General features: G+C 35.5%; 1 protein-coding gene and 1 long non-coding RNA gene across 2 annotated transcripts; both read right to left on the bottom strand.

Annotated features, from left to right (window-relative positions):
* Positions 1–11,993: 11,993 nt before the first annotated feature.
* Positions 11,994–17,381, bottom strand: LOC121244009. Its single transcript, XM_041142057.1, has 3 exons — positions 17,118–17,381; positions 16,887–16,998; positions 11,994–12,281 (listed from the first exon to the last, which is right to left on the bottom strand). The coding sequence occupies exons 1-3, from the start codon at positions 17,335–17,337 to the stop codon at positions 12,272–12,274; spliced, it is 342 nt and encodes a 113-aa protein (XP_040997991.1). The 5' UTR covers positions 17,338–17,381; the 3' UTR covers positions 11,994–12,271.
* On the bottom strand, positions 13,041–13,587 carry LOC121244010. Its single transcript, XR_005936361.1, has 3 exons — positions 13,466–13,587; positions 13,204–13,318; positions 13,041–13,086 (listed from the first exon to the last, which is right to left on the bottom strand). It is a non-coding gene; the product is annotated as an uncharacterized LOC121244010 (long non-coding RNA).
* Positions 17,382–18,772: the final 1,391 nt, after the last annotated feature.

Below are 18,772 nucleotides of genomic sequence, written 5' to 3' on the forward strand. Positions count from 1 at the left end.
TTTTTAAATATTATATTCCTTTTAGTTGAATGTGATTATAGATTTAGTGTTTCTTTCTCAATCTTTATGGGTTTTAAATTTCAATTTCCAATCCTTGAGATTTGTTGAGGATGCCTTAGGCAAATACAACTTTGATTGGATAGACTTAGTGGCTAGCCTTTAGTTTTGATACAAAGGAGGCAGATGCTCTCTAGGTCTGTAGATAACATTTTGCACTTTTTATTTTTTTTGTATAAGATACTCTCTATAGGTCTTAGTCTTCTATTCAAGAATACCTTTCATTTTGATGTAAAGATGAATGGATGAAGAAAAGTTGATTTAGGTACTGATATTGTCATTTCCTATTCGAAATTATACTCCTCATTTAGACGGCAAAGGTAAATAGTATGATGGCAGATTACCAGATTATTTCCACACTATTACTTTTTTATTTGATGACATATATTTTTTTATGATGAATGGTAGTTACACACTTAACATTGGCAGTTTTAAATGATTATATTATGACAAGCTAACTGTGGTATTCTGCCTAAGGAATCAACAGGTATGTTATGTTAGAAGCATTATGTCTCTTTTTGAATTGTTTTCAAGAGCTTTCTATTTTATTTTACATTAATTGTCTTGATATTGTGGAACTTCAAATGTTTTCCTTCATTAACTGGTTTGTTATATTTCTTTGTAGATTAATCATAATTTTTCATTATTTGTAAAATTTGTGGCTAATAATACAGGTTTTTCATACCGGTTGATATGCTTTTAGCATTGTAGTAACGAACATTGTAAAGATTGATGACGGAAGATACTTGCTATGTCTATGTATTTTATAGAGCAAAGGTAAAGTATTCATATTTTTTTATTGATCTATTTTGTGTTCTTTGAGGTATTAGTCATGCAATGCATATTATGATAAACTTTTTTTTAACAGTTAATTACTGCTAAAAGTAAAATCATAACAGAAAATTTCCTATAATTTTTTTTATTACGATTTTTTTCTCTCCTCCTCTTTTCCACTCTTCCTTTCCTATTGTTCTCCACTCTTCCTCCTCTCATCCACTTCTCTTCCTCCCTCCACTCTTCCTTCCCTCTTCTCCACTCTTCATGTCATCCATCTCTCTTCCTCCCTACACTCTTCTTCCTCCTCTCTCCACTCTTCCTCCTCTTCTCCTCCCTTCCTCCTCTCATCCACATCTCTTCCTCCTCTCATCCTTTCCTCCTCTCTCGCTCTCTCCAATCTTCCTCATCTCTCCCTCCTTCACTCTTCTTCCCCTCCTTCACTCTTCTTCCTCTCTTCCTTCACTCATATCCTCTTTATTTTCTCATCCTTGCTCCTTCCTCCTTCCTCCTCTCTTACTACTACACATTTCTTCCTTCCTATATGTATGTTATATTTTAAATATTATATATTTTTTTTTTTTTGGATGTGATTATACTTTTAGTATTTCTTTCTCAATCCTTATGGGTTTTAAATTTTAATTTCCAAACCTTGAGATTTTGTTAAGGACGCCTTAGGCATGTACAACTTTGATTGGATAGACTTAGTAGCTAGCCTTCAGTTTTGAAACAAAAGGGGCAGACGCTCTCTAGGTCTATTTTGCAACTTTATTTTTTTTTTGTATAAGGTACTCTCTATAGGTCTTAAGTCTTCTATTCAAGAATACCTTTCATTTTGATGCAAAGATGAAGGGATGAGGAAATGTTGATTTAGGTACTGATATTGTCGTTTCCTATTCGAAATTATACTCCTCATTTAGACTGCAAAGGTAAATAATATGATGGCAGATTACTAAATTAATTTCCGTACTATTACTTTTTTTATCTGATGACATATTTTTCGATGATAATGGATAGTTACACACTTTACATTGACAGCCTTCAATGACTATATTATGACAAGCTAATTGCGGTATTCTGCCCAACGAATCAACAGATATATTTTGTTAGAAGCATTATGTCTCTTATTGGATTGTTTTCAGGAGCTTTCTAATTTATTTGGCATTATATTGTCTTAATAATGTGAAACTTTAAACGTTTTCCTTCATTAACTCTAGGTTTGTTATATTTCTTCGTAGACTAATCCTACTTTCCCATTATTTGCAAAATTTGTAGCTAATAATGTAGGTTTTCCATACCGGTTGATGTGCTTTTAGCATTGTAATAAAGAATTTTGTAAAAATTGATGACGGAAGATACTTGATATGTTTTTGTATTTTATAGAGCGAGATAAAAGTATTCATGTTTTTTTATTGATCTATTTTGTGTTCTTTGAGGCATTTGTTTTGCAATAAATATTATGAGAAACTTTTTTTTAACAATCAATTACTGCTAAAAATAATATCATAGCTGAAAATTTCCTATAATTTTTTTATTACTAGTTTTTTCCCTCCTCCCTTCTCCACTCTTCCATCGTCCACTCTTCCTCCTCTCTACCTCCCTCCACTCTTCCCCACCTCTCTTCCTCCTCTCTCCTCCACTCTTCCACCTCTTCTCCTATCTTCTTTCTATCATCCACTCTTCATCCTCTCTTCATTTCCTCCTCTTCTCCTCTCTTCATTTCCTCCCTCTTCCTTTTCTCGTCCACTCTTTCTCCCCTCCTCTCGTCCTTTCCTCCACTCTCCACTCTTCCTCATCTCTCCCTCTGCTCCATTCTTCTTCCACTCTTCCTCTCCTCTCTCCTCCACCTTTCTTCCTCCTCTCCTCTTCCGCTTATCCGCCTCACTTCCTCTTCCTAATCCTTTTCCTATATCCTCCTCTCCTCTTCCTCTTCTCCGCCTCACTTCCTCTTCCTCATCCTCTCTTACTACTACGCATTTCTTCCTCCTAGATATACTATTTTTATGTTATATTTTTAAATATTATATTATTTTTGGTTGGATGTGATTAGAATTTTAGTATTTCGTTCTCAATCGTGTTTTAAACTTTAATTTCCAAATCTTGTTGAGAAGGCCTTAGACATGTACAACTTTGGTTGGATAGATTTAGTGGCTAGCCTTCAGCTTTGATAGAAAGTAGGCAGACGCTCTCCAGGTCTATAGATGACATTTTGTACTCATTATTTTTTTGTATAAAATACTCTTTATAGGTCTTAGTCCTTTGAATACATTTCATTATGATGCAAAGATGAAGGGATGAAAAAAGGTTGATTTAGCTACTGATCTTTTCGTTTTCCATTCAAAATTATACTCCTTATTTAGACGGCAAAGGTAAATAGTTTGATGGCAGATTATAGGATTAAATTATGTACTATTACTTTTTTATTTGTTGACATATTTTTCGATGATGAAAAGTAGTTACACACTTTACATTGACAGCTTTTAATGACTATATTATGACAAGCTGACTGTGGTATTCTGCCTAAGGAATCAACTCGTATGTTATGGTAGAAACATTATATCTCTTATTGAATTGTTTTCAGGAGCTTTCTATTTTATTTTATGTCTTGATAAAGTGGAACTTTAAACGTTTTTCTTCATTAACTCGTTTGTTATATTTCTTTGTAGATTAATCATATTTTTCCATTATTTTGCAAAATTTGTAGCTAATAATGCAGGTTTTTCATGCCGATTGATATGCTTTTAGCATTGTAGTAACGAACTTTGTAAAGATTGATGACGGAAAATACTTGTATATTATGAGAAACTATTTTTTAACAGTCAATTACTACTAATATCATAGCAAAAAATTTCCTATAATTTTTTATTACAAGTTTTACATACTCCTCTACTCCACTCTTCATTTCCTCCTCTTCTCCACTCTTCCACTCCTCCTCCTCCCCTCCAGCTCTCTTCATCCATCCTCTCTTCTCCTCATCTCTTCCTCCACTCTTCCTCCTCTTTTCCTTTCCTCATCTTCTAGTCTCTTCCTTTGCTCCTCTTCTCCATTCTTCCTTTCCACCTCTTCCACCGTACACTCTTCCTCCACACCTCCACTCTTCCTCCTCTCCTCCTTATCTCCACTTCTCTTTTCTTCCTTCTCTGCTCCTTTCTTTCTCTTGTCTTCCTCTCCTCCCTCATCTTCCTCCTCTCTTCCTTTACTCATCTCATCCTCGCTTCTTCCTCTCTCCTCTTCATCTTCTCTTTATAGGTCTTAGTTCTTTTATTCAAGAATACATTTCATTTTGATGCAAAGATGAAGGGATGAATGAAGAAAGGTTGATTTTAGGTACTGATATTTCGTTTCCTATTCGAAATAGTATGATGACAATATACCGGATTATTTCCTGACATATATTTTTTGATGATGAAGGGTAGTTACACAATTAACATTGACATCTTTCAATGACTATATTATGACAAGCTAACTGCGGTAGTCTGCCGAAGAAATCAACATGTATGTTATGTTAGAATCTTTTATTGGATTGTTTTCATGAACTTTCAATTTTATTTTACATTATATTGTCTTGATAATTTGAAACTTCAAACGTTTTCCTTCTTTAACTTTGTTGTTTTTCTTTGAAAATTAATCATACATTTCTATTATTTGCAAAATTTGTAGTTCTCTAGGATTTTGTCTAATAATGCAGGTTTTCCATGCCGGTTGATGTGCTTTTAGCATTGTAGCAACGAACTTTATAAAAATTGATGACGGAAGATACTTGCTATGTTTGTGTATTTTATAAAGTGAGGTAAATGTATTCATGTTTTTTTATTGATCTATTTTGTGTTATTTGAGGCATTAGTTTTGCAATGCATATTATGAGAAACTTGTTTTTAACTGTCAATTACTACTAAAAGTAATATTATAGCAGAAAGTTTTCTATATCTTTTTTATTAGAAGTTTTTTCCCCCACCTCTCCTCCAGTCTTTCTTGCCTTCTCTTCTATTCTCCACTCTTCCACAACTCCACTCTTCCTCCTCTCTCCTCCACCTCTCTTCTTCCCTCCACTTCTCCTATCTTCCTCCTCTCTTCCTTTTATCATCTTCTCATTTCTTCCTTTCCTCCTCTTCTCCACTATTCCTCTCCTTCATCTCTCTTCCTCCCTCCATTCTTCCTCCCCTCTTCCTTTCGTCCTCTTCTCCCTCCACTATTCTATACTCAGGTAAACGTATTCAGCATTTTGTATTGATCTATTTTGTATTCTTTAAGGCTTTCTTTTTGCATTACATATTATGAGGGCCTAGCCTAAGGCATCACGGTAGAAGCCGTGATCTCTTACTCTCCCCAAATCCTCAAAGAAGCCGTGATTCATCACCATGTATACGCGGACTTGTCAGTCTACAAGGTCGACGAGAAGATCGGGAAAGCCAAGCACAATGTTCCCACGAATTACCTCACTCTTTGCCTCAGTCTACAACGCCAACGAAGGAGACCGAGGAGCCAAGTATCACTTCCCCCCAGACTTGACTTATCCCTTGCTAAGGCCCACCAAGCCAACAAAAGAAAATGCAAAAAAATATATTGAGGAAGAAACAGAGTGAATGGCGTAGGAAAAAGAAAGAAAGATAATTTTATTAATAAGTCAAAATGTATATAAAGCACGAGCAAATAGCCGCAAGGGCGTCCAATTTGGGCTTGGTGTATTTTCGGTAGTTTTTCACGGGCTTTTTCGGTCTTTAAGGGCTCTCTAGTATGGGTTAGGTGTTTTCTTGTATACGTGCAGTTTACTTGATTACTCCTATTGATATATATAATATTTGTACTTATAAAAAAAAGGGTGTCCAAATTTACTCGGTCAGAGTTCTTTACAAGAATAGGAAATAATGTGCCTAACTTTATAAACAAAGCCGCATGAACAAAAACTAAGGTACGAGAGCAATAAGATTCTGCTCAGGAGCATTGGGGTCTAATGCAAGCGCATTAAGACTTGGGGTCAAGAGCTTCAGAATCATAAGAGAAGGCATCAGGAATCATGTCCATGCCTAAGGTGCAGCCATGCTCGAGCGCGTCAGGGTCTGGAGGGAGGTCACGAAGGTCAAGGGCTCTTAAGTGTGCCTTTAGGGCTCTGGAGTCTGCCTAAGAGTTCTCCAGGATGTGGTCCCGCATCCTTTTGAGGCCTTCAATACGACCAAGCCTAGTAGCAAACGAACACATTCGACCTCAGCTGTGCTGCTAAGCAGGGGAACAACCTCCTGAACTTGAGACAGGTCTGCGACCATACGACAGCGGCTTGGGCGACCGCCAATGAGTCTTCCCGTCCTTTCAAAGATGCAAAAAGGGATTGGCAGTCTTTATCCAACTACTCAAGCCATTGGGCCTCAGAGTCTCAACTACCCTCAAGTTGGCATTCTCTCACTACAACTAGCTCAGTGATTCCTCAAAAGCCACCACCTTCGCAGTCAGTTCATCAACTGACCCCTTGGCGGCGAGAACTTCATTATGAGCCAACTAGGCTTGCTCATTCTCCATGACAAGCTTCAATTTTAATGCCTTCCACCGACAAAGGAGTTGTTTAACCTGCCGACGGCTCTTTTTGTGAGCAAACTGGGCTTTCACTAGCTCCACTTCTAGCCGCTCCTTCTCCTCCCTCTCCCTCCGAGCACATCGCAAAGCTTGGCACACCAGCAACCTAAGGGTTTAGTTCTCACCTTTGGCGGTTTCCTGGCCGTCCACAATAAAGGTGGCCAGTCAAGATGCACCCTGTCTGCAATAGTTAGTATAAGACTCCAAAGTAATAAAACAACAGAAAAGAACAAACCCTTATTGTGGATGGGACTCAAGGAAGTTCTCCACCGGAACTTTAAGGCCCCCCTCTCTCACTGGAGCTCCGCGAACTATCTCCCTTGCTCCTCACCTCCACGACTGCCTCAACTTCGGCACCTAGTGTCAGGTGATAGGAACGGGAGAGAGAGAGAGAGGTTGTCTTCTCTGCAGCAAGGTCAAGAACCACGACCAACTTTGGCTCCACCCCTTCTCCTCTAGAGGTTCTCCCGACAGGCTCCTCGATCAAGGCAACCTGAATCTCAATGGTGATGGTGGCAGGAGTAAGGCCTTCTGGCTGTGGCTGGGCACGGAAGGGGCTCAGAGGAAGACAACTCCTTCATACTTGGACTGGAACTCCCTGAGTGATCCTCAGTAACACCCTTGAAGACTTGACTCTCAATGGCAAACTGCTCGTAGATGGGGGAGGAGGGAATCATCTCCACGTTCACCTCGGGAGGAGGCTCCACTTGTGTTAACCGATGGAAAGCTGGTTCTAAAAATGTTTGCCCCGCGAGACAACTTGCTCTGGAACCCCTTTAGTGATCCTCAGCAACACCCTCGAAGACTTGAGCCCTTTTGCGCCCAACCACCACCAGAAGGTCCTATTCCTGCCTTCGCCGGCATTGAGATCCCGGTGGCCTAGACCGAGGAGCTTGTCAGGAGAACCTCTAGAGGGGAAGGTGTGGAGCCAAAGTTGGTCGTGGTTCTTGACCTTTCCGCGGAGAAGACGACCACTGCTCTCTCTCCCGTGCCAGTCACCGGTTCTCCAGATGCTGAAGTTGAGGGTCATGGACGCAAGGAGCAAGGGAGATAGTTCGTGGAGCTCCAGTGAGAAAGGGGGGCCTCAAAGTCCCAGCGGACAACTTCCTTCTGCCACCAAGGGCCACATTCTCTCCTCGTCCTCCATCAAAAATAACATAATATTTAAAAATAAAACATACAAATAGTATATCTAGGAAGAAGAATTGTATAGTAGTAAGAGAGCAGAAGAGAAGGAGAAGGAAGGAAGCGAGGAGGAGAAAGGGAGAGGTAAAGTGGAGGGAGGAAGAGAGGTGGAGGAGGAGAAGATGAGGAAGAGTGAAGGGAGGAAACAGAGGAGAAAAAGAGGAAAGGACGAGAGGATGAGAGAAAGAGTGGAGGGAGGAAGATAGGTGGAAGAGAGGAAGAAGATGAGGAAGAGTGGAAGAATGGAGGGAGAAAGTGAGGAAGAAAGGAAGAGTAGAGGAGAAAATGAAGAGAAGAGTAGAGGACGAGTAGAATGAAGAAGGGAGGAAGGAAAAAACTAGTAGTAAAAAAATATCATAAATCTTCTGCTATGATATTACTTTTAGCAGCAATTGACTGTTAAAAAAGAGTTTCTCATAAGTTCCTCACAATGCAAAAATAATGCTTCAAAGAACACAAATAGCTCAATCAAAAAACCTAAATACGTTTACCTGGCTCTATAAAATACATAAATATAGCAAGTATCTTCCGTAATCAATCTTTACAAAGTTCATTGCTACAATACTAAAACCGCATCAATCGGCTTGGAAAACCTACATTATTAGACAATCCTAGAAAACCACAAATTTCGCAACTAATGGAAAAGTATGATTAACATACAAATAAATATAACAAACCTAGAGTTAATGAAGAAAAACGTTTGAACTTCCACATTATAAAGACAATAAAATGTAAAAACAAAAACAAAAAAAAAATTAGAAAGTCCTTGAAAACAATCCAATAAGAGACTACATATTGATTCTTTGGGCAAAATAACATAGTTAGCTTCTTATAATATATTTATTGAAAGATATCAGTGTAAAGTGTGTAACTACACTTCATCATCGAAGAATATATGTCATCAAATAAAAAAATAATAGTATAGAATTAATCTTGTAATCTACCATCAAACTCTTTTCCTTTGTCGTCTAAATGAGGATTATAATTTCTAATAGAAAATGACAATATATACCTAAATCAACTTTTTTTATCTTTGCATTAAAATGAAAGGTATTCCTGAATAAAGGGCTAAGACCTATAAATAGTATTTTATACAAACAAAATACAAAATATCATCTATAAACCTAGAAAGGGTCTACCTTCTTTGACTAGCCATTAAGTTTAATCAATCAAAGTTGTATATGCCTAAGTCAAGGTTTGAAAATTAAAATTTAAAACGTAAGAATTGAGAAAGAAATACTAAAAATCTAAAAACATTCAACCAAAAATAATATAATATTAAAAGTATAACACACATATTATCTCTAGGAGGAAGAAATATGGAGTAGTAAGAGAGGAGTAGAGAATGAGGAGGAGGAAGAGTAGATGAGAAGAGAAAGAGAGGAGGAGGGGAAGAGTGGAGATAGGAAGTGAGGAAGAGAGGTGGAAGAGAGGATGAGGAGGAGAAGTGGAAGAGAGCAAGGGAGGAGGAAGAGTGGAGGGAAGAAGAAAGGACGAAAGGACAAGGAGGAGAAGGATGAGGAAGGGAGAAGGAGGATACGAGGGGGGAAAACAAGTAGAAAAAAAAATAGAGAATCTTTTGCTATGATATTACTTTTAGCAATAATTGACAGTTAAAAAAAGTTCCTCATAATATGCATTGAAAAAATAATGTCTCAAAGAACACAAAATAGATCAACAAAAAAAATTTGAATACGTTTATCTGGCTCTATAAACTACATAAACATAGCAAGTATCTTCTGTCATCAATCTTTACAAAGTTCATTACTACATTGCTAAAACCGCATCAACCGGTATGGAAAATCAGCACTATTAGACAATCCCATTGAGCTACAAATTTTGCAACTAATGAAAGAGTATGATCATTCTACAGGAAAATATAAAGCTTAGTTAATGAAGGATAACGTTGAAACTTCCACATTATCAAGACAATATAATAAATGAAAAGTTCATGAAAACATTCCAATAAGAGATATAAAGCTTCTAACATAACATACATGTTGAATCCTTAGCCAGAATACTACAGTTAGCTTGTCATAATATAGTCATTGAAAGTTGTCAATGTAAAGTGTGTAACTACCATTCATCATCAAAGAATATATATCTCATCAGATAAAAAAGTAATAATATAGAATTAATGTTGTAATCTGCCATCAAACTATTTACCTTTGCCGTCTAAATGTAATACGCAACGACAATATCAGTACCTAAATCAATATTTTTTCATCCCCTCATCTTTGCATCAAAATGAAATGTATTCCTGAATAAACGACTAAGACCTATAAAGAGTATTTTATACAAAAAAAAAAAATGAGTACAAAATCTATAGACCTAGAGAGTGCTTGCCTACTTTGTATCAAAGCTGAAGGCTACCCACTAAATCTATCCAATCAAAGTTGTACATGCCTAAGGCCTCCTTAACAAATCTCAATATTTGGAAATTAAAATTTAAAACCGTAAGGATTGAGAAAGAAATACTAAATGTCTAATCACATCCAACCAAAAATAATATAATATTTTTAAAAATATAACATACAAATAGTATATCTAGAATGAAGAAATGTGTAGTAGTAAGAAATGAGGAGATCAGAAGGAGGATGAGGAAGAGGAAGCGAGGAGGAGAAGAGGAAGAAGAGAGGAGGAAGAGTGGAGGTGAGAAGAGAGGTGAATGAGAGGAGAAATTGGAGGTGAGGAGTAATGGAAGAGAGGAGGAAGAGTGTAGGAGAGAGAGTAGAGGAGAGAGGGAGAGAGGAGAGGAGGAAGAGTGGAGGAGATGAGAAAGAGTAGAGAGAGAGAGAGATGAGGAAAGGACAAGAGGAGGAAAGGAAGAGTGGAGGAGAAAAGGAGAGGAGAAGATGAGGAAAAGAGGAAAGGAGGAAAAGTAAAGGAGGAGGGGAGGAAGAGTGGATGGAGGAAGAGAGATGGGGGAGAGGAAACGTGGAGAAGATGAGGAAAGGAAGAGAGGAAGAAGATAGGAGAAGAGGAGGAAGAGTGTAGGAGAGGAGGAAGAGAGGATGAGAAGAAGAGAAGAGTGGAGGGAGGAAAAGGGGTGGAGGAGAGGAGAAAGAGTGGAGGAGTGGAAAATATGAGGAAAAAAAGACTTAAGGCGAGGAGGAGGAGGAGGATTGCAATAAAACAAATATAGGAAATTTTCTGCTATGATATTACTTTTATCAGTAATTGACTGTTAAAAAAAAGTTTCTCATAATATGCATTGCAAAAATAATGCCTCAAAGAACACAAAATAGATCAATAAAAAAATATTAATACGTTTACTTCGCTCTATAAAATACATAAACATAGTAAGTATCTTCCGTCATCAATCTTTACAAATTCGTTGCTACAATACTAAAAGCACATCAACCGGCATAGAAAACTGCATTATTAGACAATCCTAAATAACTACTACAAATTTTGCAAGTAATGGAAAGTATGATTAATCTATAAAGAAATATAACAAACCTAAAGTTAATGAAGGAAAACATTTGAAGTTCCACATTATCAAGACAATATAATGTAAAATAAAATAGAAAATTCCTGAAAACAATCCAATAAGAGATATAATGCTTCTAACATAATATACATGCTAATTCTTTGGGCAGAATACCACAATTAGTTTGTCATAATATATTTATCGAAAGTTTTTAGTGTAAAGTGTGTAGCTACCCTTCATCATTGAAGAATATATGTTATCAAATAAAAAAATAATAGTACAAAATTAATCATGTAATCTACCATCAAACTACTTATCTTTGCCGCTAAATAAGAATTATAATTTCGAATAGAAACGATAATATAAGTACCTAAATCAACATTTCTTCATCCTTTCATCTTTGCATCAAAATGATGTGCAAAAGATGAACCAAAAGTACTCATTGCCGAAAGACTCTGGAAAAAGGGTTTAACAAAAATGATGAAAGGATTAGAACACTTGTAATCACCAGTTACCCGACAAATTATCTCTAACATGTTTCACATATGAATTTATCTCTAGAAAATGGAATTAGTTTTTAACTGTATTGCTTTTTTGCATGACTACCTAACGTAAACAAAGTTCATTGAGCTTAACAAGGCTCTTCAAAAAAAAAAGTAGGAAATCATCTTTCAAAAATTAAGAGTCTCATATGGTTTCAACCAGAGGAGGCAAACGGCAAATACACTTGCAATTGACACACTTGTGCACGCAGAATATTTTGAGTTAAAAGACCATAAGCCCCATCATGTTCCAACTTAAGAGGAAAATTCCAAGTTGCCTTACGAGGAACTCTATATAAATTCTCAAGCATATAGAATTATCCTATCAGATGAGGTCATGCACAATTACTAAAACTAGGTGTTTATTTGAGCAGTTGGTTTGATATGATGTACACTAATCAATGTATGCGGACTTTGCAAAAGCAAACCCAAAACTATCAACCAATGATTATATTCATTCAAATTTATATTCACATATCTCAAGCACACACAATTGTTCAATAGCGTCAGCTACATTTGAAAAAGTTAACAGATTGATTTCCAGGACCTATATAAAATAAAAGTGTTATAGTGGCTGAAAAGAGCAGCAACTATCCAAATGGAAGTTAGATAGCATTAACAAAGAACGCGTAAATCAAGACCTTTGTTTGAAGGAAACTATGTTCAGGAAGATTTGGCCTCAAAACATCTAATAGAAAAGCCGTTTCCTCACGGATCAGGTTCTTCTGTTAAAACCACAGAGAATTGAAAGCAAAAATGAAAATCAATTTACCCTTATGAAGCCTGTCAGTATTAAAAAAATTAAAGCAATAACAACGGAAAATCACACGTCCTTATTATCACATTAATATACCAACTCAAAAGTCATTAGAGACGACAACCTTGAAGAAAGAGGTCTGTTATGGTATTGTAATCAACTCGACAACCTCCCTCCATTTGAGACATCATTAGCGCAAAGTTAACAGCTCCCTACATTCCAAAAGTAAGTATTAGCTCCATGGTTCCAGAAAGAAAAGGTCTGTGATGGGTAAATATTAAGTTGATTAAACATGGTGCAAAGATTTTGTTTTTAAAGGCAAGATATGGTTTCAAGATTTTCTCCTTACCAAAAATAATACTTTTATACTACAACACATTTATTCAGAAAAGGTAAATGGAAAACATATGAAAGGAAAAGTTTTGGCTCCAACAGAATTTCTTATTTGCTCAAGTTTCAACTCGTTTGTTTTACAGATGAGATGAGTTAAAATAAAAGTTTAAAGTTGAATAAAATATTCTTAAAATATATTTTTTTAATTCTATTTTTGTTTTGGGATTTGAGAAAATTGAATTGTTTATTTTATTTTGTATGGGAATTTAGAAAAATTTTAATGATTAAATGAGATTAGATGAAATGAGTTGAAAAGAGTTGTAAATGAGTAAGTATTAAAACAACAAAACATACAAACACAGAGAGATATAGTCCAACACCTGAGGATCTGAACGAAGGATTGTCTATACAAGGAATAGTTAATCTGGACTGTACCCAACCTAAAGGAATAAAGAAACAATGACATGATCAGACCATGAAATAAGTATACAAAAATAAATGATAAATAATATAATAATAAAATAGCAACAATGATTAAAAGAAAAAGATATCTTCACCTGTTTTGAATATATCAAAAATTTATCAAATCCCCTCTGTTCAGCAAAAGCAGCAATGACTTTTGAAGTTGTTCTGGCTTTAATGTATATTTTCAATGCGAGATCATTATCCAGTCTACAATGGAACATAACAGTATGAACACAACAAAAATAAATAAATAATTTCAAATACGGCAGCATTGGGATAAAGTAAATGAGTAACTCAATAAATTCGTTTCAGAAGTGTCTTTCATATATTTGAATCTCAAATTGCACATCAAACCTTCACGAGATCCCGTAGTTCCTCACTGCATTCCAGCTTATCCTCTGCCAACCAATTCTCCAAAAGATTCCTTTTGTTTTGGTTCACAACAAGGCGTGATAATTCCACCGACGCAAAAGAATTCATCTTTCCTTTTCTCAAAAGTGTCCCGAAATACTGTAACAGAGGTGGCATCTACCCAGCTTGGACAGGAACACTCTACAACAGAGCAAGATACCAACTTTATATGCCAAGGCTCTTACAAGAAATGTTCCATTCAGGAAGGAAACATGAACAAAAAACTCTTGGCATATACCAAGATTTCACCCGAGCTCAATTCAAATAGTACCTTTCAAGTAACTACGGCTGATTAGGGGAACTTTTACCTGCTCGTTCATATATTTGCAAACAAGTAACATGCAAAATAGATATTTGCTCCTATAGTACATCTTATTCAGTAACTATCAAAAATTGCATAACTAAGCGCCCTCAAGAAAGAGGAGCAAACCTTTTTTTTTTTAACAGGAACAATCTTATGTAGCAACATTCAATTCCAGCAAAAGAAAGATCCAGATACACAATGAATGTCAAACTGGACAACAGAGATAGTGAGGAGAGATAAGGCCGATGCAACTAGTGCTTGCAGGGATCCTGAATGGCCAGAAATCGAATGAAGACAACTTGACATGGATGAAGAACATTGACGCTATGAAATATTAGCAGCCAACGAAATGTGTTTGATTGAAAAAACAAAAATTGAAAGGTAAGATGTGTTTGATTGGAGAATCAACATGTAAAACCTGGAATTTGGCAACTGTGTCCGGTGTTCGGAGGATTCCTTGGGGGACTCGGCGGCAAGTTCTGCAACTTCTTTTTACATTGTTTGGGAAATAGTTCTTGGAAACGTTGGACAACCTGAGACCCAAAACCGAGCATCCCCAGATTTTCAGTATTATAAGAAGGCACAGAGCAATAAATAATTCAAACTCTAAGCATAGATTCACTTACAAGCAGTTAAAGAATAAAAACATGAAATTAAAAAACATATTACCATTCAATATATGCAACACAAACATCATTTATTCTATCATTATGAGACCCCAGGTTCTAAAACACGATGGCAATAATACACATCCATATTCCCACATCCACAGTGAATATCAGACAGGGATACACTATATTCCCAAGAACAGGGGTTCGCTAACCTCAGGAACCACATCCCAAAACATCATCTTTTTTATTCTTGGGATGTAATCATACTACACTTGTTAATCGTAACAAAAAGAGAGTCAACAGTAAACATCATTAATAAATCACATCTATCTCTGCTCTTATTAAAGGCTAGGCAGCACTGGTATGCTTTGGAAATCTACAAAAGTACTTAAAATTGTTCAATACTTTGCAGTGAATGAGACTTTCTAGGAGAAACACGTATAAAGAGAGTGCCTTGATCATTAAAAAAACCAATCTTCCAAGCATTATCAAATCACAAACTGCAATATGGTTGCATAATCGTGTTAAATAACTACTGATTGATCTTAATTTTTATCTGTTGAAAATTTTCAAACTAGCAGAATGGGTACATAAGGTGGAAAAAGAATCAGCTTATAAGCTGCTCGGCTCCAAGAAGATTCCCTCTTTTGGCAAGAATGACAGCTAGCTCCAAATTGTTCAACTGTAAATGTAAATAGACCCCATTTGTAAACAAAATAATTATTCTTCCATAATAAAACCAACAAAAATGCATGCTTGTAGGTATACCTGGCCGTGACAAATGGTACAATTGTTTGATCATTTACAGTAGCCAATAACACCTGTCCATGCCTATTGATTACATAAAAAACCTCCCACTGGTGAAGCTGTTGTCAAAAATATTGGATCTAGACAGATTCTATTTCAATAAACTGCAGTAGCGGTCTCCAAGTCATAAACAAATAATAGCCCAAGCTTGGTGATCACGTAGATCAAACTGTATTTGTGGGATATCTGTGAATTAAAAAATTCATGACTATCAATTTTGCAGCAGTTTACTGAAACAAGTGCCAAAAAGTAGCGACTTTGATACCTGCATTGCAACTAGAAAGTCTTCGGCAAAATATGGGGGGAGCAAAATATTTGCTTGTTTCTTTGTAAAGGAAGGCTTCCCTACATCAAAAATGCAAATTCATGTAGTTATTAAGGATGCAAGAAAAACAAATTTGGTTGGCAGGATGCAAGAAAGTTGCAGAAGTAGAAAATGTGAATACATATTAATGATAACCATAACTTCTGTAAACTAATACTCTGCCTCCAGGGCTCCCTATAGATTCTGTAAATTAACACAGTCTACCTCCAGGAATCCCACTTGATACCAGAAATGTTTATGAATCTCAAGCTCTTACATCCTATAGCCATAAATTCGAATACGCATCTTGACAAGCCTAAAACATAGCAAAAATTTAGACTACTTACTCCAAGTCCAACTTATACAAAACTTCTAAACAATAGCTCTAAGAGTACAACCATGTGAAACCAGTATTCATTTATATTTTCCATAATTTTTCTCATCTCCGCTAAGATTTCAGTAATTCGCAACACATAGCCACACCTGCCCTAACCTTTTTTATTTTTTATTTTTTTTGTAAGTTGTCTGGGTGATTTTTTTCTTTTTCTTTTTTTTTTTTATAATTGATCTTTTAGTGTAGGGCCTAGGCGACGTGTGGAGACCCAGTCCATCAGATTTATGCAATCTATAATGAGTTTTACAACCAAGATACCTATTTCCAGCTTGCATGACAGAAAACCAAATACATAACTGACTTCATATAGATACATATATAAAGAACAAAAATTTCTCTGGAACAGGGAAATCTATAGGTATGTATATGGAATTTGGAATTTGGAATGTGGTAGTTAAAACCTATTCCAACCCATGTATACATTCGGTTATATCAATGTTCCTTTCTAAACATAGCTCTTCACCACTCCATGGAAACAGCACACGAAGAACATATCACAAGTCATTTTACGGAAACCAGAACAATGAATAGACAGATAAAATGAAGGCATTACTAGACAATTCTACCCATGTCACTAAAAACAAAAGGAAGAGCAAACAACCAAAAGGTAATTAGAAAGAAATAGCAAGTTCACCTGGCTGGGCACCATAGTCCAAGATAGCTTATAAGGTGTTATAAGAACAACAGGCAAAAGAGAGAGCGATTAAATTCATCAAGAAGTTAGATACAAGCATAAGTAGAGTAACACATTCCAGAGCCCTCCATGGCATGGCTCTAAACTGAAGTAACAACAATCCCCACCCTATCAAATTCGAGCACCAACATGCTCCACAACAAGCCTTAAAATTGATAGATTGATTGATTTAAAAAAAGAAAAAAAAATATTTAAATTCAAACGATTCATAGGTAAAAGGCTACTAGCAACTAGAGGATATAGGACATGCCTTCGATGATCACCCTGAGCATCAATAAATCTCATCCACCAAGAATAATGTAGCGAAAAAAGTGCCAAGAGGCCGGCCTTAAGGTCTCCTTCACAGCCATTACAGTTGCTGTCTTTCCTGGGCCCAAAGCTAAAAGACTAAATATATAATAAATAAATAAAAGAATGAACTCAAAAATCAATGAGAAAAATAAATGAAATTACAGAAGATTTGGTATTCAAAAGATTTTACATGAGGGAGTTAAGACCTTTTCTCTTCTCACTCGAGCAACGATCGAAAAGAGAGCAGGGCCACATTTGGGATCAGGTACAATTGTGAATCTCTTAGCCGAATCAATGAAAATCCCTCTGGCGAAGAATACGAATCGGACCAGCAACAGATTTACTACAATGCTTACAGGTCGGATCATCGGATGCGTCTTGATCGCCTCGAAAACCACCCTTCTCTCCATTGAAGCGTGAGCCACAATAAACCACCACTCTCTCGAACGGCTACTTGTTTGTGTGAGGAATCCCGGAATATACAGGCGTTTGTGTGTGTGTATATATCACATGCACGAACGTGGGAGTGGAAAGGGGGGACGTTTGTATCTTCTCGTGCTCTTTCATCACTGGAAGATTAGAACGGCTATTTTTTAGATTTTGTTTAACATTCAAATTAAAACCACGGTAACTAGCTTTATTTTCTCATTGACTTGATCAAATATATCTTTAAAATTTAATTAATATCACATTTTTTTATATTTATCTATTCTATTTAAATTCAATCTCCATGTTAGATTAGCCATTCACTTTCTATATAATAATAAAATATTATTAAATTAATAATTTTTTATTTAATTTATTTGTATCACATTTTATAATTCTACCAATTTAATAATTAATAATAATTATATTCTAATTAAATTAATATTAAAAAAATCATATTTTCAAAGCTCATTTAATGTTAATAACCAAAAATTGAGATTAAACTTATCTAAAATTCTATCAAAATTTCTTATTCACTAACCAAATATCTAACAACATACCTATTTCAATATCAATAAAAAATCTACAATTACATAAACACCTACAAGACATTTTAAGATTCAAATGTGGAGTGAGAAATTACTATTTTAATGTTTAGTGAATCAATTGTGGTTCTCCATATTTGACCAACCACTGTAGCAGAAATCCAAATTGTTTTGGAGATGCCAAATCCAATGAAGTCTTTTTGATACATATTATCTAAATTTTAGCCATACTTTAATTTTAGTCAAGTCAATGAGGATGCTCTTAGAGTTAATTGGTGATTCAGGTGAAATAACGATGAAAACGTTGGCGATCGGCCAATTGGAATATCAATTTTTGTCTTGAGAATTTCTTTTAACTCTCTTATATCTTAAAAACAAGTATAAATCATCAGCAACATTATATTCACGGACTTTTACAATTGATTTTACAATTTTTTAACGACAGGAATACCAAATCATTTAAATTATTTCTTTCTTATTAGATGTTTTTCACAAAATATATATTTCTACTTTTATCTCGATTGTAATTTTTAATTGATGAACTCAAAATATAAATCTAGTTTTTTTTTAATAAGCAAAATATAAATCTAGTTTATTGCAAATTCTTACTTTTTGAGATAACAAAAAAAATCCATCATATCAAACTAGCATCAATGCCTTGATATGAATTTATAGATTTTTTTATTTATTTATTGCCGATTAATCATGTAGTTTCACTTACTATAACGTTGATAACATGAATGACACCTGACACTACGATGGTTTCATGACATGGGTATGTGAAGTTCACATAATAACTGGTTAAGCGTGCAAGGCACTTAGGCATGTGCTTGTAACCAATTATTATGACCTTACGGTATAAACTATAAAGAGA

Source organism: Juglans microcarpa x Juglans regia, chromosome 8S (genome assembly GCF_004785595.1).
Source record: "Juglans microcarpa x Juglans regia isolate MS1-56 chromosome 8S, Jm3101_v1.0, whole genome shotgun sequence".
Classification (NCBI taxonomy): domain Eukaryota; kingdom Viridiplantae; phylum Streptophyta; class Magnoliopsida; order Fagales; family Juglandaceae; genus Juglans; species Juglans microcarpa x Juglans regia.

Coding starts and splice junctions, on each gene's coding strand:
- LOC121244009 (XM_041142057.1), bottom strand. CDS start 17,337: ATGGAGAGAAGGGTGGTTTTCGAGGCGATCAAGACGCATCCGATGATC. Junction 16,999..17,117: donor AAAGGTCTTAACTCCCTCAT/GTAAAATCTTTT, acceptor GGCCCAGGAAAG/ACAGCAACTGTAATGGCTGT.